General features: G+C 40.9%; 1 protein-coding gene across 2 annotated transcripts in view; it reads left to right on the top strand.

Moving 5' to 3' along the window:
- The window catches only part of Trio (trio Rho guanine nucleotide exchange factor), a 333,690-nt gene that overhangs the window by 280,761 nt on the left and 28,667 nt on the right, over positions 1–24,262 (top strand). For both annotated transcript variants that reach the window (XM_027950370.3, XM_071612702.1), the window contains exons 35-40: positions 9,390–9,682; positions 11,244–11,414; positions 13,992–14,087; positions 20,062–20,210; positions 21,348–21,414; positions 22,905–23,008. In XM_027950370.3, the coding sequence (XP_027806171.1) occupies positions 9,390–9,682; positions 11,244–11,414; positions 13,992–14,087; positions 20,062–20,210; positions 21,348–21,414; positions 22,905–23,008 (880 nt within the window). The remainder of the gene's footprint in view (positions 1–9,389; positions 9,683–11,243; positions 11,415–13,991; positions 14,088–20,061; positions 20,211–21,347; positions 21,415–22,904; positions 23,009–24,262) is intronic.

Genomic DNA, 24,262 nt, shown 5'->3' with positions numbered 1-24,262 from the left:
GAATTGTCTGCTTTTTGTCCTTGCATAAAAGTTAGGAAAGAGTCCAGACCCCTTCCCATTGATTGCTGGCAAGATAGTTCCTTGGATTTTTTTCCCTTTGTGATAACTCAGATTCTTGGTTGCAACAAAGGCCTGCTGTTCATCCTCCACCATATATATATATATATTTGTCCAGAGTAGGAAAGGATTGCATTAAAAAATGAGGCCGATATAAAAGTAGGATTTAAAAAGAAGAAAACTTTTTACAAGTTGGTTATTCTTAGAACAGTGTGATTTTGAACAATGTTTGGATATCTGCCAGGCAAACCATGAGCCCATGGGTCACCCTGTCCCACCTTTGGAAGGAGCTCTGAGAGTGGCAGCAGGACAGATGCTTTACCAGCCCTATGAGGAAGGCATCATGTCAGCCTTCCATCTCTGCCAGGGGCCAGTGGACATAGGAGCCCAAGAGTCTGGAGGAGGCACAGATGCTTCCCTTAGACTCTGATGTTTGTTTTGGCCTCTTGTCACTGCAGCTGCCTTCTCAAGCTCATCATTCCCTGGAAGCCAACAGCCTGGTCCTAAGCTGTGTACTGACTGCAGATCCTCTGGTACCTGGGGATTTCCGATCCATGCATTCATCAGATTCTGAGGTGTTTTTAAATTTTGGCTTTGGCAATATGTGAGATCCTGTTCATATGACTTGCCAAACAGAGGATTATGCCATCTGCTTAATTTTTATTTAATTTCCTCATGTTTCTTTATTGGAAATTTTGGTGGTAAAAAATAAAGACCTGAAAAATGAAATGGTCTCCTGACTAGAAATGCTGATAGTTAACATCCCCCTTACAGCGTTGCATTTGTTGCCATAGCAGACTATTCCAGTGCTTATATGTTTTAAGTGTTTTCAGAAAGGACACATTTGGAGGTCCGTAAGAGTCCGCAGAGCACATATGCATGTGCCTTCCATTGCACATTGTTGGGTCGGTGGACACGAGGCACCTTGGATCTCTAGCACTCCTGGTGTTCGATGTGGATGTGACTTGGTTTAGTAAGACCAGAGTGCACACTGTGATGAGTGTGCCTGCCTGTGTTCTTATGCATTCTTGCTTTTAGTCTTTTAGACAGAGCAGTTGTTTTCCACTGAGTTAGTTTTCATTGATGCCGTTGACTATGTTGGGTTCTGGCATTCAGGACCACCCCTGGGGTGGCTGCTGGTGACCCCTCCCATGTGACTGTGTGGGAGGGGGCTACCCAGGGAACAGTGAATGTGTTGGTCATTTATGCGCATTTTCTCAGGCAACAGAGACCATGTGTTCTTCATTATAGCATAAGTCTGGCGATGCTGTGCTGGGCCTCTGGTTGAATCTAAGGATTATTTTTAAAAAACTTTGGGAATTTGCCTTTTTCCTCTGTGTTTTCTGTTTTTGCTTCACATTGGAAAGTGGATACTTTTTTTTTTTTTTTTTTTTGCATTAAGGTCCCACTCCCATCTAAACTGAAATATGTAAAATTTGCTTTTAAAAACTTTTCTTGCCACACTTTTAGTTATTACTGTTCCCCAGACTTGTGCTCAGTGCCTCTGCACAGCTTTGGGCATTTTGAGAGATTATTTCCTGTGCTGACAGAAAAACAGTATGACACTTGCAGCCCAGACTAAAGCCCAGGAACCTGGGAGTGTACAAAGAGGCAAGGGACTCATTGGGCACTCAGGGTCTGTCTGTGTCTGCCATCTCTAACCTGATGGACCCTCACTGCTGGGGGACAAATTAAGACTTCATAGTGTTCACAGAGAAGGAGTGAGATGTAAGGGCTCAGGAAAATAGAGGACAATCGAAGTTTTCAGATCCTTACTCACAAATAGAGCATAGATTTTACTTTGGAGAAATATCATAAAAATACTTGCTTCTATTTTCTGAACTACCAGAAGTATAACGGCATTACTGACCAAGTCAGTTTCTTCTTCATTACTGTTTCCCTCATAATCATAAATTAATATTCATGGTCTGAGACAGCTATAATCATTATGTAAAATGAAGACAAGACATCCTCCCTGAAAGATGCATCTGGAAGACTGACTTACCGATTATATCACTTTTTAACATGATCTGCAAAAATTCCTATAGTGCCCATTCTTTTTTTATTGGGGAAAAAAAAAAAAGTTTCTTGATTCCAAAAACAGGAATTAAAATCCAGTTTGAAAAGTAGAGAGATGACAGCCCTTTACTCAGAAATTTTGCTCTATTCAGTCACAAGCTAACAACTTATTTGTTCTTCTCTTCCTAAGTAATTTCCAGCCTAGTTTCCCTGTATACATTACTACCTCCCTGGTATGGAAGAACAACTTCCTGAATGAAAACTGGATTTGCTTAATTGAATTCTTGGTAAGACAGAGGTTTGAGAAACTGCTGCTGAACAGCTACACCTGATGAAACTCTACCCAGCCTGTTCTCAGATACTCTGATATAATCATTTTTAGGCTCCAGAAGCAGCTGACCCAAAGTGTACATGAATTATCTTTCTTGAGCACATAGAGCAGTAACTGCTAAACATTTCTTTTGGTCTTGCATCTAGAATTGGAAATTTAGCCCTTTGCTTTGGGAATTTGCCTCTGAGTCATGCTTATCTTGGCTGGAGTTTTTATCAAGACATCATTTGCATTGTTCATTTGGCACATATATTTGAACACTCAAAATGGACACAAAGATGGGAATAACTTGAAGACTCACTAACATAATTTGGGGGAACTGTGTGGAGGAGAACTTGAAAAGTGAGACACGTGTTTACTGGAAAGTCTCCCAGTGTCAAAAGGCATATGTCTGTGTGCTGGCACTGCCTCATCAGACACCATGCGACTGTCAGCACCAGTCCTGTGTGTGTGCTCCTGCCTGACATCCCGTGAGTGAGGGATGCCTGTCATAGCAGATGCACAGGACCCCAGTGAAGCTTCTAACACCAGCCATACAAAGATTCAGGCCGTTGAGTCCCAGCTGTTCTTGCCTTCCACTCTGGACTGGTGGGTACTAGTATTCCTTAGGGATCTTCCTACCATTCTTCCTTGTCTCACTCTTCCTTGCTGGTTAAAACTTTTTTATGAAAAAAAAAAAGTATTATTTCATATCTGCATTAGACTATAGGTTTACCAAAGACTATTTCATGCCTTCCCTGCTCCCCAGCCTCCTGATTAAGCCAGGGAATCACTATCATTGTACACATGAAGAAACTAAAGCAAAAGAAGGCCATTGACTTTCAAGATACCTGTATGCAGCAGGTCCAGGGTGGGACTGGAACCCCAGGGCTTGCCTGCTGTTCATCTGTGAAGTGCCCTTAGCAAGTATTTGTAGAATTCCTGCGTATACCAGTCAGGCCTCAATCCCAGATACACTGTATGAGCAAAGCTGCACAAGTCTCTACCCTCCTAGAGCATGTGTGCTATCAAGACAGTGAAACCAAAGAAATGCAGATTTGGGTGAAACATTTTCAAATTCAAGGGCTGGAGTCTTTAACTGTTTAACAGTGCACTTAGCCACACAGATTACTCTAGAACATTTTGGGGCATCTTTAGGACTATCTACCATTGTGAAAATGAAAGGGTTAAATGAAACGTGATCCTCCTTAGCCTGCAACTAGCAGGATATGGTCCTTTTTTCTTTTTTCTTCTTAAATTTAAAAAAAAAAATAAGTGCTTTTATTAATCACAGATGTCCAGACTTACAGACTGGGAGTAGAAAGAGATTTCTCTTCTCCCAATAGTTCTGGCACTGTGTGTGTTCACATGGCGAAATCCTTTCCTGTGTGGGGCTTGGGGTCAGCACTCTGCTTCTCCCCATTTCTTTAGCTTTTTTCCTTTTTTTAAAAGAAGAAAATCTGGCATGGACTTTGCATGAACTCTGACTTCAGTAAAGAAGCTGTCCATGTGAGGATTTTTCCTCTGAATATCAGAAGAGAAAAACTTTAATTAATTAGCTCTCCTGGGGCTCCATGATTTTTTCAGTGTACACCTGACCATTTTTTAGGCAGATAGTATCTCTTTATGCTGAAGTCTGCTTTGTTCTCTTAATATGGGACGAATTATCTTTAAAATGAAATGAAGTAATTTAAGTTGTTTCATTCATCCATTTTTAGTATTTCCCAGACACCATGCCAGGCCTGTGATTACAAACCTGATTCCTATAGTCAGGGAACTTTGATTTATATACAGGCAGTGTTCCCAGGTTCTACACAATCACCAGCAAGGTTGGGCACCTCAGCCATCCCTCATTTGTAAATAACACATTACCACTTATAATAAAGCCAGTCCATTCCCGTTGTTTCCTGTAGTCCAGTTACAACCTCATGAGGTGGGAAAACAGGAGTGCCACGGCATCAGCTGGGTTCACAGCTGTCCATTACAAGAGCCTGGCTCAGACGCAGGCCCCCTGCAGAGCACAGGGTCCTTTGTGACAGCCCTCATTCTCCTTTGGATGCTGAGTCCATGGGTTCAAAAGCCCACTCTCAAACCATGTGTGGCATGGGCTGAAGGCCTTCTCTGCAGACAAGAAAGCTCATGATGGGTAGGAAAGCAGAATTTGAGCGTTGACTTTCTCCTGCAGAGGTTGACCTTGATGGGAAGGCCAAAGTCAAGCAAATAAGAGTGGGAAATGAACAAATGGATGAGTCTCCCATGGTGACTCCTCTGCCCCTGCACAACGCCTCCCTGATGGGTACTGTTGATGTGCGCCTAGCCTGGGCTCTGCCGTGTGAGAGAGCATTACAAAGCATGCAAGGGTGAGCGCCAGGCCCTGGAGGGTAGCCTTGGTCTGCTCTGATTGTCATCTGAGAAGTCAATAACTCACAAACTCAGGAACTGGATTAAAATTAGGTGCCTTTTATAGTTCATCACAAAACTGATCAGGATATACCACTAACTCAGGACATCATTGTTCAGAGTGATCGACTGACATTGTCAAGATGGTATGCTTGGGCTGGATAAAGAGAAACCGTCAAACAGCCTGTAGCTGATTCATTTGTCCGTCCCTCCCCCCATTTGTCATCAGGGGTATGCAAGGCAGTCTGCTGGCAGCTGAGCATGTAGCTGTTAAACAGACCAGACATGGCACCCACACACACAAGCCTGGAGTCTGTTCTTGGTCCACCTCCCATCCTGACAGTTACTCAGCTAGACAAAAAGTGTCACAAGCTGGTAATATAAGGTTCTGATCATAGGATTCTTCTCCTGAGGATCACTCTTGACCTGCCTGTCCACAATTGGATCTTGAGCAGATAGGAGGAAGGGAGTACACGCCTCAGTGTTTACCAGGCAGCGGACACTTGGGCCCCCATACACACAGCATTGGAACCTCTTCTGAGAAAGACAACTGTGTGCAATCAGTAACTTAAGACATTTTCAAGGAGACTGAGAACTTAAAACTCTAGGGTTTTTGTGAGATTTATGCTTCTTGTGTCCAGTAACATTGGAGACTTTTATATCCACTAGAGATATCATTAGGGCATGTGATTTAATTCAAAATTTGCAATAGTGAAGTTGATCTGGTGGGCAAAGTCTGTTCTTCAAGTAACTAAAATTAATAGCAGATACTTTTTTCATTCTATTAATGATTCTTTTGTTTAAATAATTGTTAAGCCTTTAAGCTTAATATTTATGCCAGTGAAGAGCAGATACTTAGGCTGTTATAGTCCACTGATTTAGGCAAAAGGAATTTCTATAATGAAAAGAAAAACAATTTATTGGTTTACCAGTATCCAGAAGGACAAAGAATTGAACATTATTGTTATAGAGAGAGCAGTTGTCATTTGTCTATTTACAGTTATTTTGGAGGGTTTTTTTTTTTTTTTCCCATTACTGATCACCAAAATGATGACTAATATATCAGGGTTACAGAGAATATCTGCTAATCTTAGAGAGAAGTGAAGACATTTTCAGACTTCTGTAACAAAATGGTTTTCAAAGTGAAATTTGAAAAGTAACAAAATTTCTTTGATCATAATGGCTGCTAGCACTGCCAGCATTTTTCTAAACCCTGTGCATACCAGTGAAATGAAATGGTGTCATTTTGGCAAGACTTGGTAAAGAGAGGGCTGTTTATTCCCCTCACCCAGTGGTGTTCGCCCCATTGCATCCATCTGTGGCACTGATGAGTTGGACAGTGTTGGTCCACTGGCTATAGGATGGACTGTTTAGGCCACAGCCAGGAAAGCAGGAACCTGCTGCCCAAGGAGCAAAGAATCAAGCCTGTGCAGCTGAGCCCAACAGAGACACTGGGAAATGATGTATCTAATTTCTTTCTGGTTTTGAACCAGCCACTTTCCCAGGCAAGGCAAAAATGCCCTGAGAATGATCCTTGTAAACCCATCTGGGTTCCACACAGCATTATTAATTGATTGCAGTTGATCCCGGCATGGTGCAGAGGCCCACAGGACCCGCTGGGGAGTAGAGACGTCTGCATCCCTGCCTAACCACACACTCTCTTCCAAAACCTCTCTCTCACTTCTTTGTAACCCTGCAAACCCAGGTGGACAAAGCGGTCTGGTCAGAATTCCTGGTAGGCATCTTCTTTTTACTTGGGGTTCATAATACGTGCAGTATTACTCCCATGCCAAGCCCGCCAAATTTTCATGTTTAGGCTCAAAAGAATCTGTGAACTTGATTTTCTGGGTTAGGTGGATTCTTCATTATTTCTGATAAGCAAGAATTCTCCTTCTGAACATGAAGACCCACCTTTGACTTAATTTTATTAAAGTGGGCCTTGGTCTTTTTTTGTCCCTCCCCCAGTTCATCTCAGGCACAGTGGGGATTCCTCCTCATCTGTTTCAGCCCATCTAGGATGTCTCCCAGCCTCTGCCTGTGTGTCACCTTCATAGTTTGTCTTGTGCAGTTGTTCAGCTTAGAGGGTACCTGTCAAAGAAGTTACTGTCCTGAAGATATGAGCCATGGACCAGCTCACTGTTTGTGCAGGCTGGTGACTCCTGCACAACGTATCTTCTGGCATGTGGGTTTTCCAGAAACCCCCCTTTCTTTGTCCTTCCTGTTGTCACTACACGATGTGCCAGGCATTGTGTGAGTCCCTGGGTAGACACCAGGTAACAGGACAGACGAGGACGCTGCCCTTGTAGAACTTACTGTCTGACCTCACTGAGTGCCTCTGGCCCAGCTTTGTCAGATGCCCCTCCCCCACGGGGCCTTCCTTGATTCCTCCTCCTGGTATTGATGGGGTTTGCAACTGGCCTAGAGCACTTAATAATTACACGATCCAGAAAACACTATGCGGCAGGGTCCTTAGCTAAAGAAACTCCAACCAAGGCCAAGCTAAGGCCTCGGTTCTGAAATCTGTTATCTACCCCAGGTCAGCACAGTGTCAGTGCTTTAAAAAATGTTCGTTGAATAATGTATCTTCTGGCATGTGGCTTTTCCAGAAACCCCCCTTTCTTTGTCCTTCCTGTTGTCACTACACCTAGAGCCCTGAGCTGGGGGCTGTGTTGGCCTCCTTTGCCCTTTGTTCTAAGTAAATACCTGAGCAGGTGCTGAGGAAGGTTTGGCTTCATGGTATTATCCCTCCTGCCTTTCCAGACCCTACCAAAGGAAAATGGTCTAATGTGGAAATGTTTTAATAACTGTCATTAAAAATGTTAAATATGCATGAAAAATACACACATCGTGTGTGTGTGTGTGTGTGTGTGTGTGTGCGCGCGCGCGCGCGCATGTGCATAGGCAGGGGAGAATATTATTACTTCTTAACAGATATTGATTAGTTTTGAAACAAAATCTGCCTTGAAGAAAAATCTAGCTTTTTAAGAATGAGTGATTTTGCTTCAAATACATCACCTGTTTATGGAAGATTATAACCTATACCAGCCTGTGTCTTGGGCCAGGGTAGAACAGGACAGCAATTAGACAGGCATTGGCTGTCTAGGCAAGTGTCTGGGGTTCTTAGTGGGAAGCGCTCTTGACTCTACATGTAATCGCAGTGTTGGCAGGGATTAGTTCTCTTGCTTTTAACTACAGCAAGTAATGGTCTCTACCTCAGAGGTGAAGACGGCTAATATAGGTGTATGTATAAAAGAATATTTTCAAAGATTAGCTTTAATATGCTTTTAAGACTTCAAAAGATTTAGGAAAATAACAAACACAGTGAGCTATGGCCATGCTTACCATTCCATTTCCTGAAGTGAAGCATTTTATTCCACATCACTGTTGCTCAGGAAGAGGCTGCAAGGTGTTCACTGTCCCTGGTTTTCAAGTTGAAAAGTAATGCCTAACTTCATGGACTCGCTGAATGTCTGCTGTTACCCAAATCTTTTTTTTTCGATTTGAAAACTCATCAACCCAAAGTTGGCTATGTTTAATTTTTTAGTTCCAGTGAAAAGCTTAACTTGGATATATTTTCTATAGAGTTTTGGTTAGCCGAGGGGGCTTCTCCTTCCTCCATTCAACTTTCAGATGTGTTGCTGTTTTGTTGATATTTGCCAGTATTCACCCAAACACATGAGATAACTTTTGTGGAGGCAGCTGGTGAAGACACCCACCGGTGTGGTCTGTCTCTGAGCCAGAGGCCCTGGGCTGGCTCTTTAGGAAACTGACCTGCTGTTTCTTTGCCATAGTCACCAAATTTAACCTCAACACAGGCCTATTTAGATGTGTGCTGCTTGTCAGTCTGACCAGAGCAAAACTCTATAATCATATGATATACTGTAATCATATATGTATATACTTTTATTCACTGGCAGTAAGACCAAGTATTACATTTCTTTGACAGAATGAGTTTACAGTTAGTAAGTTAGTAATTATGTAGCTAAAAACTTTTTTAAAATTTTTTTTGTATCTTTTTTCTTGGATTTTGTTAATCAAGAAAATAGATGAAAATCCTTCTTAAAGTCTGCCCAGCAGTGTATGTGATATTTTACCCAATTGATTTTTCTTGTTGTTGTTGAGACCAACAGCACTCTACTGCTGAGCCACATCCCCAGACCTTTTAATTTTCTTTATTTTGAGACAGAGTCTCACTAAGCTGCCAAGGCTGTTCTCAAACTTGAAATCCTCCCGCCTTTACCTCCCAAGTTCCTGGGATTACAGGCATGTGTCACCAGGCCCTGCAATTAATGACATTTAAATCTGTGCACTAATGATACTCATCTTCAGGATTAGTGATTTGTATTATTTTTAGAGGGGGCAAAGCAACCTGCAAAAAATCATTTCTAGCAAAACTCAAGTTTGATAAATGTGAGTGGGAACATTCAGCCCTCTAGTCTTAGTTTACCCTGGAGGTAAAGCCAGTAGTTAGCTCCCAACAGTCCACCTGAGCTCTGTGCAGCTAGGGGGACAAAAGCATGTGAGCTGAATGGCACAGACTTCAGCCCCAAGGGGATTTGTGCCATGTTCAGTAAAACTCCTTCTCATTCTCTCATCCCATCAGACTCCCTCTCTGTCTCCAGTAACGATGCCAGTCCACCTGCCTCTGTAGCTTCCCTTCAGCCCCACATGATCGGGGCCCAGAGCTCTCCGGGTCCCAAGCGGCCAGGCAACACCTTGCGCAAGTGGCTTACCAGTCCAGTGCGGCGGCTGAGCAGTGGCAAGGCTGATGGGCACGTGAAGAAGCTCGCCCACAAGCACAAAAAGAGCAGGGAGGTCCGCAAGAGTACAGACGCTGGCTCGCAGAAGGACTCAGATGACAGTGCAGCCACTCCTCAGGACGAGACTGCTGAAGAGGTAGGTGTGTGTAGTGGCCACAAATTGTGGGAGGCTAGAAACCTTCATACAGTCTCTCTTAAATTGTATTTGCTTGTCTTGTGAATAGACTGTTTGGTTTAATTAGAAATCACCAGCATCACATATCCCTACTAGTGTCTCTGTTTAGTGGACCATCAGACTCTAGGGGACAGCTTGAAAGATGACTGAACAGCTACTGCCTGTAAGCATAGTCAGACCACACATGGCTTCTGAGAAAGAAACCCTCAAGGCCGTCAGCCGCCAAGGTCCATGCCTTTAGGCAGGGGTCCTGTGGGACCTCAGCCTTCTCCTCACTCAGTCCCCCCACAGTGTCTACAGAGGATGTCAGCAGTCCCTGAGGTTAAGCACTAAACACCCTTGCAGCTTTTTGTAAGGAAAGCTCTAATTTTAGATCTGTAAGGGCTTGTGGAGTGTCAGCATCGTCCAGTTATTATTTGTACCTTACATCTTGTCCTGAGTTGAAAATATCCAGTCAGTTTCCTTTGCTGACTGAGTAGTAAACACTGCATTATTCCCATGTCACCAAATGTAAGAGGGTGTAGGTCAGATAGGACTGTTTTTGTTTTGTCCAGGGACCTTTAAATTACATGGAAAGAAACAATTCCTTCATGCTGGGGCTGTAGCTCAGTGACAGAGCACTTGCCTAGCATGTGAGAGCCCCTGGGTTCAATCCTCAACACCACTTAAAAATAAGTAAATGAAATAAAGGTATTGTGTCCATCTACAACTAAAATATAAACATATATTTATTTATTTATTTAAAAAAAGAAACAATTTGTTCACAATCCCTGAGATAGTCTTCAGTGCTGGATATGACAGTAAGGCTCCCACAAAGTTGTTAACTTGACCTTCCCCAAATTTCACACAGGCTTAAAAAAAAAGAAAAGGCAGAAAGAAATAGACTCAGAGTTGTATATTTCATTGATTGGCAAACATGTGTTCTCTGCCATTACTGCTGTTTTTTTCCTGGGTGTATTTTTGCCACTGGTTTTTACTGGAGTAGGTGGGTCATTATGTATTTATATATCTTGTTTTATAAATCTGTGTCCTCATAGTAGAGCTAAAATGGAATGTTTTTTATAAGCAAGAATAGAAGGAAATGTGATTCATATTCTTAAAAAGCACCTTGGATTATATTTCTTATGCCCTTATTATTTCTGTGAATTTTATTCTAACAAGTTACCAAAAATGAAAAAACCTGGGCCAAAAAAATTCAATCAACATGAGAGTTGTGGTTTAGACTTTCATTTTTTTATTTATTTGGCTTCTTGGAGTTGGGGTGAGTTTTGAGCCTAAAAAGATATGCTGGCAATCCCTTCAGATAACATGGGTGTGGCTCTTCTGTCATCCTAATCAGCAAACAAAATAATAGATTGCAGCAAAGGAATACAAATTAAAGTCAGAAAGAGCCTGTTCCTGATTTCTGCCACCCCACTTTCTGTCCTCACTGTGCTCTTCCAGTTCACCACGCAGGTCCCAGCATCTGAACACTGGAAGTCACAGTTTAGAATGTAACAAGCAAATATTGGTTTGATTTCAGAGAGGCCGGAATGAGGGCCTCAGCAGCGGCACGCTCTCTAAATCCTCTTCGTCAGGCATGCAAAGCTGTGGAGAAGAAGAAGGGGAGGAGGGGGCCGATGCTGTGCCACTCCCCCCACCCATGGCTATCCAGCAGCACAGCCTCCTTCAGCCGGACTCGCAGGATGACAAGGTAATGGGCCAACCCAGGACATCTGTGCCAGGGGCAGGGGCCCTTTCAGTAGCCGCTCCACACAGTTCCATTTCAGGAGCTGAGGCAGCCTGGAACTTTCCCAGGTACAGTCAGCCTGCTGGTGCCCAAGAGTATGATAAGCAAATCCATGTAGAATAAGCACTAGGCCAAAATATGAGTTTCTAATGCCCATATGAATATATAAATATGTTCAGTGCATTTTAATGATGCTTTAGTAATTGCTGCCTTTAATTTTTAAATTTCTTAATGTATTGATAAGAGCCTCTGAGAGAACAATCCAAAGTTCCATGCAATCTGCCTTTTTACAGCATCAAGGGAATAATAGGCTACTGGGAGGTATTTTTTCACAGAGGTTTCTGTTTAAAATAAGATTGGGTGGTTGTCCATTTAGTTTTCCAACATGCCAATCATGTTCATAGGATCATTGTAGTTGAGTGTGGGCATGGTTATCAAAGAGTGGGAATCAGCTGAGAGCCGTGAGTCTCCTCTTTGGAGCCCCCTGCACATTTAGTGACTAGGCATGTGAATCGTTTTTTCCCTGAGTTCTTTCTTAATCTTGTTTTGTCCATCCCAGTTGTAGAACCCTAAAAATAAAATGTCAAAAAGAAAACCTGATAAGTCTAGCTTACTCATCCTCTCCAGACTGCTAACCCCAGTATGCCCCTTGCAGTTATCAGGTTTTGAAAATCATGCTGTAAAGCCATTCCCTTGTTTTAATTTTAGCAATTTGCTGGGTTTTAATTTTGACAGTTTCTGAGTAAAAAAATGTATTGTCAACATTTTATGCCTCCTATTCTTTCCCTCTCTTCTTCCTTACCTTTGTTGTCAATATTGGCACAGTTGCTTGCTGGATCATCCTGTATTTGATGACCTAGGATCTAACACAGCCCATGATTGGCAGTTGTGAGGCTGCATCCAATCACGTAGTCTTAACCCAAGGCAGACATTTCCACAGCCCATTCTCGAAGGACTTTACACCCTCCTCCTTTTTTAGCACACAGTCCATGCCAGGCACAATAAGAGTGCCGCGGGTCTGGAGCAGTAGTTGTGAACTGCAGATCTGAACCTGGGCTGGGTCCCTGGAGTTTTACATATAGGCCCCGAGCTGTGCAGCAGAGGAAGGGGAGGAGGGCCTGAAGTGAGAGAGGCCTCAGCCCCTGCACGTTCAGTGGCTAGCCTGGAAATGGGGCTGTGGGACAGTTTTCTCACAGTGCCTAAGCTGCTTTTTAACACTCTAAACTATACCTTTTTTAAAAAGTAGAAAACTAAAATTTCTTGAATTTGGGTGGTTATGCAAACAATGAGGGACCAGACTTTGTTGATTTATTCACCAACTATGGGAGTGGTTTTTTTCTGTGTAAAGAGCCAATTGCACTATATTCTCGTTGGCTAGAATCATTTATTGGCTCCTGTGTTACCTCATTGGGTATTATCAGTAGCAGTTTTCATTTACAGAAATCTGTAGTGATGTTCCCAGTTTATTATCTTGTGACTAATTTTTTGTTTTGTTCTGTTTTCTCTTTTTGTGAACTTTCACGGCAGCATTATGTTGATTTGTGTTCTGTGTCTGTTTTGGCTCAGTTTCCTTACCTTTCCATTTGAATTTTTTCTTTGTTTTCTTCACCCCATATTCCAAATTTCATTAGACCAAACCAACATTTGTTTTGTAAAGTGCATATTTTGATCCACATATGTAACAGCCTCTTGTAAACGTATAAATCTGTATCTGTCTACCGTGAGAAATGCATCGCTAGGACAGCTAGCCATGTGTCGCATGCATCTCTGCTGTCCTTAATATGAAGCAAGGTTCATATTACTTATGCCCCTCTTCTAGTTCCCAGCTAATCAACGGTGCAAGTAATCTGCAAACACAGCGTGTTTGCCAATTACTGAGACTCGAACTTAGTAGCCCCTCCCTCAGATTTCCTTACTGTCAACCCCGTTACACCCTCGATTCTAGCCATAAGTGGCATCTGATAGCTTGTGAGGCCTCAGCTCTCCTGTACTCTGCACTAATCATTGGGGATATGGATGGCACAGAAAATGGTGAGCTTGTCCCCCTCTCTTCCCTGTCTGGTCACCGCACCCTGGCTCCTCTTTTCTTGTTTTTGTTTTATTTTTCTCAGTCCCTAAACATAGTAAAGCCATTGTTGGTATTCCTGAGTAGACCTTAAGCCTCTCACTTCTCCATTGGCCAGATTCTATTTCCTTCTCCTTATCCCAAAGCTCAGCCAGCAGTGTGGACATTACAGTTAGGGTACTCCCATGCCCAGTCACCTTTCTGAAAAGCATTATGATGTTACATGACTGCAGATTAAAAACAGACATTGTCTGCTTTCCACATGTATCCCAGACAGGTTTTATTTAATGTCTCATGTCAGAATATTGTAAATTTTAAAGGATAACTCTAAATAAATGCAAACAAAGACAAACTTGTGGTCTTTTTGTCTGGAATTACTTTTAATAGAGAGATGGAGCTTGCAGGGGAATTCACCGTCTGTCCAGTTACTAATGTGAGACTACCCCTCCCCCTTTTCTTTTTCTTAACTTTTATAGGCCTCTTCTCGGTTACTAGTCCGCCCCACCAGCTCCGAAACTCCAAGCGCAGCCGAACTTGTCAGTGCAATCGAGGAACTCGTGAAGAGCAAGATGGTAAGGCTTCCAGGAAAGTCAGATTTGGAAGCTGCTTTCAGTCCTATGTGCAGATGGGTTTACCTTCACCCAGGTATTGCTCTGGTCTGCAGAATATGTCTGTGCCCCAAGACCACTCTCACTTCTGACCGAAAGCAAGTTTAGAGGTTCCCACAGCCACCCTCATGTTCACCAGTATCTTTGAAGGACTCACAGAACTCTAGAAAGCCAGTATTTCCACAGATGCAGTTTAACGTGTGAAAGAACACAGAATAGAATCAGCCCACAGGTGACCATGTAGTCCAGGAGAGTGTTGGGTCCAAGCATCCTGGAGGTTCTGTGGCAGAACTGAGTTCTCCAGCAGCCATGCAAGGTGATGCACAGTGTTGCCAGCTGCAGCTTCTCCCCTGAGCCTCAAGTGTTCACGCTTTCTCACTGGGCTCAGTCACATACACATGGTCAACTGCTCAAATGGCTGGCCTTAGCTTCCTGCCTTTCCAGAGTCTGAGACACCACGTGATCCAGAATCCCCACCAAAAGTCATGTTGTTAGCACAGACTGTCGGCCTTGACCCAAGCCCCGCCCCCCAGCAGAGCCCTTCTTATCAGCTCAGCACACCTCCTTTGGGGCAAGGCTAATCCCTCACTGCTCACACCTTCACCGCAGTGGTAGCAAGAGTGGACAGCTCTGTCCTGTCTGAAGATGCGCCCAGAGTCAGTGGCACCCTAGATTTGTTCACAGCCTTCTTTGGCAGGCGCCGATATTCTTTTGGGGAGTTTCAATCCCTAAGAGAAAAGTATTTACAGTATTCCTTAAGGGATTTATTAGTGACCTCTGTGTTTTCAGTTGATCCCTCTAAATTCATTTGCTAAAAACCCCAAATTAAATTGATTCTTTGAAATTAGACCAGGCACATGTTGCTTCTGATTCAAATTCATTAGTTTCTCTTTCTTTAATTTCTTAATGATGAAATGGGAAAGCTACCAGTGATAACAATTTTTTTACATCAGTGTATTCTACTATCCCTGTCAAGATTTTTAACATCTTCTGAAAGCCATCCCTCCCAAAGTTGAAAATCTTCAACCTCTCCCACAAGTTCATTCTCCAGAGGTGACCACTATGCAGTTTGACTTGTTTCCCTCTAGATATTTTTCTTGTGAGTACATGCAGATACCCTCTTCCCTTTGATAACTGTATACTATTCCATTTCATGAATGCCATGGTGGTAATACCACTGAAGGCTTACTGTAAACCAGTTACTATTCTAAGTGCAAGTACATATTAATTTGTACAATCTTCACAACAACCCTATGAGATAAGCATGCACTACTGTTATCCCATTTTACAGGTGAGGAAACTGGGGCATTCAGAATGCTTGAAACTCTTATCAACTATAAGGGTCAGAGATATAATCGCTATAATTTACTTAAATTCCTAATATGTGTTTGTCTCCATTTTTTCACTACTATGAACATCCACATTCGTCACTACACTACAAACATCCTTGTCATGTATGATTATATCTGTAGGCTAAATTTCCATTATCAGAATTGCTAGATCAAAGAGAGTACCTCTTCAATTTAGCAAGTTAACTTCCTGCATTTGGGTGTTAACTATGTACCAGATATGTCATTACCATTTCTTCTCCCACCCCTAAACAGCCTCTAATGAAACTGGCTTGACATGGTCAGATGGGAATTATATATAAGACACATTTTAAACCCCTGCCATCACAGTGAGAAAGACACACTGAGCTTTGAAATTAGACAGGAAATTGGTAGGACTTGGGAGATAACTCAAGAATTTGGACTTCAGTGGTGAGGAATTTAGAATCGTGCCAATATAAATTGAATTACCACCACCTACTTGCTTTAGAGACAAGTTGATTAATGGTCTAAATGAAGGGTGCTTAAATTATATCCAGTGAGTCTTCAGGCATCCTTAACATTTTTTAAAAGGCCATTTATATCCATCAATTATATAACCATTAGAATCATTCTTATCTAATAATAGAAAAGGTTTCTCAGGGAATGCTGTGAGGCAGCACTTGCCTGCCTGCTAGTCATTATTCTGCAAGTGTAATTCCATGTGCAGTGCTGTGTTTTATTGTAATTCATTTGGGTGGACCTCCAAATGGAGAGATGGTCCGTGATTAGTCCTTTTGACTTCCTTTTGTGTTCTCTTTTTTCATTTCGGAGGAACTCAACATTTTCTGTTTACCCAGATGAAACAAGTTGTTTCTTCTCACTTATGTTCCCTCTTAACAGGCATAAAGCTATTGGCATAGTGAAGAGGGCATAGGTTTTGGAGGCAGATGGACTTGGGTTCAAAGTTTCCTTCTAAGAGTTGGGTTCCACCAGGCAAGTGCCTCAGCCTCTCTGAGCCTGTATCTTTCCCCTGTAAATTGGGGAGGGGTCATCAACAGGGGGGTGCTGTTTGCTAAGCTTTTCACAGTGTTCCACAGGGTGTGTATGGATGCCTTCCCTTCTTTATTATGTCATGAAATCTAGATTCTTCCCTCTTTTCTGGTTCAAAGGAAACAATTCTTCAAGGATTGCCAGTCACTGATCCCCTGATGCCAAATGGGAGCTACTTATTGTCAATAAAAATTCTGGCCAATCATTTTAATATCCTTCAAACTTGTCCTGCACCCTGTGACTCTGCAGATTCTTGGCCATCATGTCTGTCATTGTGTGGGTGATATTTAAGGCTGTATCACCTCATGATTATATTTGAACACTGAATTATTTGTCCATCAAAAGCTATATATTAATTTATTGGATTGCAGAGACGATATTCAACTGTTATATGATGTCCAAGAAATGAACCTTCCTAAACCTAAAACCTGAAAGGTCTATATGAAAAATAAAAAAGCCACTCTAAAAAAAAAATGTTCCTTGTGTCCTGAGACCTACTCAGGACACAACTGGAATGCAACTTGATTAATTGCAGAATAAGAACTAGCCAGCTGACCAAGGATTGCCTCATAGCACTTCTGGGAAAATAAATTACTTTAACTGTTCATCTGTAGCCTGTTGTCAGAGTGACTATTTTAATTAACTATGTGGTTTTCTTCTCTACACTGGTCAAAATATAAAGGGAGACAGAAGAATGAAAATAAGTCAAATAACATCTAAAATTCAGGATGTTAGATGAACAATAAAGCAAAGGAAATCAGATGAATTCATAGAGATAAAAGCAGAAAATAATGAATCAGAAAACAGTAGAATTATATATAAAACCAAAATGTTTTTAAGTAAACAGACATATAATAACCTTCTTTTAAAAATAGAAAGCAGGGCTGGGGTTGTAGCTCAGTGGTAGAACGCTTGCCTCGCACATGTGAGGCCCTGGATTCGATCCTCAGCCCCACATAAAAATAAATTAATTAAAATAAGATAGTGTGTCCATCTACAATTTAAAAAAAAATTAAGTAGAAAGCACAAATGTACAAAATTAAGAAGTTATAAGGGAAGAATAAACTCAGGAAATTCAAACAATCAGAAAGATGTAACTTTATTCAAGTCTTTGAAAGTAAACTTGAAATGAAACCTTAGATGAAATGGGCAGTTTCCTAAGAAAATATTTTGTCAAAACTGCAGTGGTGTATGACTGTAATCCCAGCAGCTCAGGAGGCTAAAGTAGGAGGATCACAAGTTCAAAGCCAGCCTCAGCAATTTAGCAAGGCTCTGAGTAACTCAGTGAGACCCTGTCTCTAAAATTTAAAAAAGAGCTGGGGATGTGGCTCGGTGGTTAAGTGCCCCTGGGTTCAATCCCCAGAACCAAAAAAAAAACTAATTTCAGAAAAGCTTGAATGTCTATGCAGACATATCTCCATATAAGAAACAGAGAAAGTTGACAAGGGCCCACCCACAAAACCAAGAGGATTCCACAAACACTTCATTCAAAAACCAAAAAAAAAAAAAAAAAAAAGTCCCATGTTGCAAATACGAGACAGCGTTGTGCTGATAGTAACTTGTCACACATTTGTGTAAGAGGCACACGGGCGGCACGGAAGCAGTGACCATCACAGATGTGACAAGAACATATAACTAAACCTACTTTCTCCTCAGGTCCCTGAGACCTGTTGTGTCAGTCCTGACAGCTGTTGCAGGTTATAAAGACAGGTCCCCATGGACACCAGTGAAGTCCACGACTACGTCTGTGCTCTCTCGGAACTTCTGCCTTTCTCTTTCTTTTTTCTTTCTCACTATTCACGTGAACAGAATTCAACCTAATGAGCTTCAGCTGTCTAGTCAGAACACAGAACAGAAGGTCCTCCCTTTGGTCCCCAGACTTAGGCCTTCTGTCAAAGACCAAGTTGATCTGATGAGCATGAAACAAGCTCTGGTACTTACAGCACAAGGTTTGCTGCCAGTAAAGGTCAACAGCTGTTTATTTAAAAGAACATAATTTTTGGATCAAACTCTTGTTTTTTATTATTAACTAACTTAGTACTCTATTTTTCATATATAAGAGTAGTAGTTGTGTGTGTTTGTTGTTGTTGTTGTTTTTTACAGCTCTATAGATGTGTTTAACAAAATTGCATGTACAGACTTTGTGTCCTAAAAACTCTGCTCACCAACCAAGTCAGATTCAGTCTGTTACTGTTAAGGGAAGAAAACAGACAAGTATTAGCAATTTTAGTTTACTGATATCAAAATCAGCTATTAAATGAAGTCTTGTGTTCTTTGACTTTTGCTGTTTGTCCAGAGATAAGTTAATCACATTTTTCTAGTTAAATCATTTCAATATATCTATCTGACTGGGTTTTTTGGAAAATTTAAGAGAACTATAATCCCTATGAGCTTTGAGAATCAGGTAAAGAAATGGAATTAACATGTACCATCAATTGCTAAGTAAGCATTGTCACATTAATCCAGGGACAGATGTCTTCAGAATTCAATTCATAGATTTATTGAACACCTGCAAAGCTCTGTGTGAGGTTCTGCAAAGAGTATAAAACAATAAAAACAATCACCAGCAGTGACTATAAACCAATAGGGGAATATGTTAGCAGCTTTCCATTACTGTAACAAAATACCTGAGATAAGTTTAAAAAAGATGAAAAGTTTATTTTGGCTCATAGTTCTGGAGGTTTCAGTCCATGGTCAGTTGGCCCCATTGCTTTTCCATCTCCAACAAAGCAGCACATTATGGCAGGAACACGTGGAGGAATGCTGTTCATCTCATGGCTGTGAGAAAAAAAGAGAAGGAGGTAAGAAGAGACAGGATCCTTCAGTTCTTTAAAGGGCATGCCCCCAGTGATCTGTGACCTGCCACCAGACCACACCTCTTAAAGTCTCTACTGCCTCTCAGTAACACTATGGACTCTGGGGGAGGGGGGGGGCTTTGAGGGAGGTCGCAGCAGGGAGAGTGTTTTGGAGAAGTGACTTGAGTACTGCTTCTTGGAGAAGGGATAGGAAGGATTACTCATTGACTTTGTCTGAGTTGCCTGTATGCATTGAAATACGAGTAAGGCTGCATGAATACTCAAGAAACAAGCCAAGTTTGTTTAAGCTGGAGATTGCTGACATTGCTCCAAGCCTACCAACAGTGTGCATGGGCGCAGCGTCTAGGGGCCAAACTGACCTCTTCACACCCATCTGAAAGGCCTGTGCTTGCTTTCAATTGGCAGAAATATAGCCAAAAATAAAATGGCAAAATCTGAAATAAGTAATACATCCAGGAAGAAGCATAGTACTTCAGTGTATGAAAGTCTGTACTTTCTCATTATTTGGTAACAAAGAATAAAATGTATAACTTCATTATTCTTTTCACTCTAACTTGCCTTTCTTGTCCAGCTTCTCTGATTGAATTCTTTTATTAATAGTATAGCTTTATTTGATATTAAATAATATCTAATTTCATAAAAATATACATTCTTATGGTTTTACAAAAACACATCTTCTGTATTTAAGATTTTCTTACCCTAATTTCAGCCTGTCATGGACTGTAGGCACTAACGGTTGTTGGTTACCTACATTTCTTCCAGGCACTGGAGGATCGTCCTAGCTCCCTCCTCGTTGACCAGGGAGACAGCAGCAGCCCCTCCTTCAACCCATCAGACAATTCCCTTCTCTCTTCCTCCTCGCCCATTGATGAGATGGAAGAAAGGAAATCCAGCTCTTTAAAGAGAAGGCAGTAAGACAGAAATGTTTTCATTCTCATTATTTTCCAAGTTCCCTCCTGACTTTGTCTTGGTGTCACCTTCAAAAATGAGACTGGAATCGGTCTCTAAATTAACAAAAAGGAGTTTTGGGGTCTCTTGTTGAGTACTGTACAGTTATATGTGTGATAGAGAGAAGCACTCGGAGCCTCAGGGGTGCAGTAAGCCAGATTTTTGTTTTCTACTTGTTTGTCTATTAAACATTATAAGTAAAAAATGATGCAAGACAAGAACATCTTCTGTCACTCGTGGCCTGAAACTCCTCTGCCTTCTCTTGTATAGTAGTTGTGAAAGAAGAAAGCAACATAAAATTAGAACTAGTCCCAAAAGCTTGAATATTTTTCACGAATAATGTGGTGGCACTGTTTCTCAGTTCCAGCAAAGCCGCTTATGGTGAAAAGAGTCCTGAAAAATATTACAAGAGGTTTAAACTTGCCCTTGGAAAAGACGAACTAGGCTGCATGAGGGCAGAGACTTGGTTTACTTGGTAGCCTTGAATGGCATAGGGCACATGGAAGGTGGCAGGTGTGTGTTAGTTGAATTAATGAATGAGTGAGCAAATTAACAGACAAGTAAACAATGAGCAAACACATGAATCTTTTCAGGCCACTTGAGATTGTTTGCTATACTTATCAAGTGGTTGGCCTCTATCACCTGAGTGCTCCTACTTACTGAAATTTTCAAATACTAATACTGCCAAATGATGTGTTCAGACCCAAGACTTTAAACATTTGAGTTAAATTTTTTTTCCTCATGTCCATTGAAGCTTAAAACCACCTTTTAAAGAAAGATTCCCTTAATGTCATACCTTTAAAACAAAGTTGTATCTAAACTTCTCTTTTTTGTTCTATATATGCAGTCAGAATCCAGTAGGGTGCATTTACCCTGATTGCCCCCATGCACATGTGTCTGAGTGTATTTTGACCTTCAGAGCTCTTGTGGGTCACTCACCTGAACGTATAAGTGATTTAGGACACTTAAGAATTTAAGACCTAGTTGTGTAAATCTGATATATTACCATATAATTCTGACAAAAGCAAAAGTGTAGACAAATTCATTTAGAAAACAAAACGTTTTGATTGTAAATCCCATTTTTCTCACTATTTTTCTAGCTATGTCTTGCAAGAATTAGTGGAGACAGAGCGTGACTATGTACGAGACCTTGGCTACGTGGTTGAAGTATGTACTTTCAAATATTTAGCAATCTGTATCAATCCCAAGAGCTGTTCAGAGAAGTATCACTTGAGACAGTTTAATAATTTTATCTTCTCAAAAGCTTTAAAAACATTTTTCACACAAACAGGAGCCAACAGATTTTACCAAGAGTTAAAATTTAGCCAGTTATCTTTACAAGCAAATCTATATTCAGTGTAATGATTGCCCAAGAAAATCAAATTTGGTCCCAGTACACATACAACTGAATCTATATTCAATTGAAAGGCCCTTTTTTTTTTTTTTTTTTTTTTTGCTTAGTACATCTTAGTGTGTTTTTCTGGTGTTTTGGGTTTGGGGAGTGGGAGGTACTAGGGATTGAACTCTAGGACACTGGACTACTAAGCCACATTCCTAGCCCTATTTTTTTATTGATTTAGAGACAGGGTCTCACTGAGTTGCTTAGTGCCTCACTTTTGCTGAGGCTGGCTTTGAACTTGCCTCAGTCTCCAGAGCTGCTGGGATTATGGGCATGTGCCACCACGCCCAGCTGGTATGATTTTTTCTTTTTTTAAGTAAGTTTTTAAATTACATCCAACCGTTTTTGTAGTTACGTATGAAAATCTTGAATTTATGGATATCATCACAGAAATGACTTTAGTAGTTGAAGAACTTCATATGGCCCAGATACGGATTCAGTTTTACCCAGAATCCATATATGTTCAGAGTTGCCAGTTTCATTGGCCAGAAGGTGCTGAAGACTTAACCATAGCACAACCAAGCTTTTTATACTAGTAAGTTAAGGGCATAATCATTAATAAACTTAATTCATCAAAAAGCTGCTTTTCCAGTAAATAATAGTATCATTTATTCTTTCAGTATTGCAGTACAAGTTACAGTTTATAGTTAATACACTTTACAGTTAATGGTGTAACAAAAGATTCAACATGCTTGAATTCTCTGCAGTCGTTTTTAACTGTGAGGCAAGTAACTTGAATACTGAAGAGGTTCTTGTACAGACTGAATCCCACTTGAGTTAAATGGAAGTTTTAAAGCAAGTTTAATAGCATGTTTCATCCACTGTGGTTAAAAAATCAATTTATGAAAAGAATATTGTTTAATTCTTCACAGAGTATATAATCATCCAAAAAATGAAAATCTTTGTTATCAAATATTTGTCTTTGAGATAAATAAGAAAATGTATTTCTAATCAAATATTTAATATCCAATCAGATTGTTTTATGAAATAATTTTATCTTTATTTAAACTATTTCAGTTCCTTAGAAGAATTTTGATCTATGAATGCTAAATAGTTCCAGAAGAGAAAATTACAGCAATGACTGTTAGAGTATATTTCAAATAACAGTTAAGGACACTTTTTATGTACAGTTTTTTGTTTGTTTTTAAATTAAGACAATGCATATTGTCTGACTTGTTCTTTGGAACTATTAATTGATAATCCATTACTTGGTTCAAACATTCCATAAATAATCTCATGCTGCCATCTTCCATTACAGGGCTACATGGCACTTATGAAAGAAGATGGTGTTCCTGATGACATGAAGGGAAAAGACAAGATTGTGTTTGGCAACATCCATCAGATTTATGACTGGCACAGAGAGTATGTAGAGCACATATCATGCTTGACAGTATGCAAAGCATCCACACTTGCTCACCTTGTCGGGTCAGCCCAGTGGTGAAGGAGATCACAGATACATCTCATTTTATTACCCAGGTAGCCTCACGGAGGAAGCTGGCACAAAGGACATATTGATGCACCAAGGCGTTTTGTAGTCGCATTCATGTGTGGGCAGGAGTCTTATGTTTTTCATGCTGGTCCACACTCTAATTTTAGGTCAGGGAGTAGCCAGAAGCACCTCACAGAGGCCACCTGCAACGGAGCCATGGCCAAGTCACAACCTTAAACCATTTGCTTCACATCCTGTTTCTGTTTCATCTACACCACCCCATGGGATTTATGAAGACATACTGGGTTGATACTTGAAAAGCATTTAGAACAGCATCTTCTTATAAGTAGAAGTACAGCTATCTTTTATCTAAATACAAATTATTTTTAGAGGCTTTTGAATACATTCATTTATCCAACTCAGTTTAATGATTGCCCAAGAAAATCAAATTTGTTTCCAGTACACATCTGTCCTAACTAGAAGGAGAGCCACATGGCAGCTGGTGCTACCATAGTGTCCCTTGGCCTGCTGGAGCTTTCCATCACACACCTGTCCCTTCAGGTCACTTTTCTTATAATTTTAAAAATCCTTAATCATCTGGGGATTGCTTAGTGCTAGCCGCTGATAATTCTGTGGGACATTCAAGCTGCACTCACCTGGTCAGGCCTCCTGCTGTCCCATCTTTACATGCCAGAGCTGCATTCACAGACAGAGCCTTCCTTTCTCTCCAGAGCTGAGGCTGGGGTGTTGTTCTCATTGGGCCTGCACATCCCAACCAGGTGTGTTCTCTTGTACGCAGAAAGCAGACACAGTTGTGCCCTTTAGACTAAAATATTGTACAGATATAAAGAGGGATTGCAGTGGTGTACATCAAGAACGATTTTGTGAATTCTCTTCTTGTCCCTCCTAATGGAATATAAAACCTTTGAATCCAGGTATGGGTGTTCCCTTTTTTTTAATATTACCAGTAATATTAAATATTAGCAATATTTAATATTAGTAATATTTAATACTAAAATTAGTAATAAAAATTAGTAATTAAAAAAAAGTAATTAAAAAATGCCTAATTCATTGTTACTCATAAACAAATTGTTACTCATAAACAACTTTAAAAATAACACTCCAATATGTATGTAACTCTAATGTATAAACTATATAGACTTACCAAAAGCCCAGTGAAACCAATT

Source organism: Marmota flaviventris, chromosome 5 (assembly GCF_047511675.1).
Source record: "Marmota flaviventris isolate mMarFla1 chromosome 5, mMarFla1.hap1, whole genome shotgun sequence".
NCBI lineage: Eukaryota > Metazoa > Chordata > Mammalia > Rodentia > Sciuridae > Marmota > Marmota flaviventris.
Note: the sequence above shows the minus strand (reverse complement) of the source record. Positions and strands in the feature narration are given on the sequence as shown.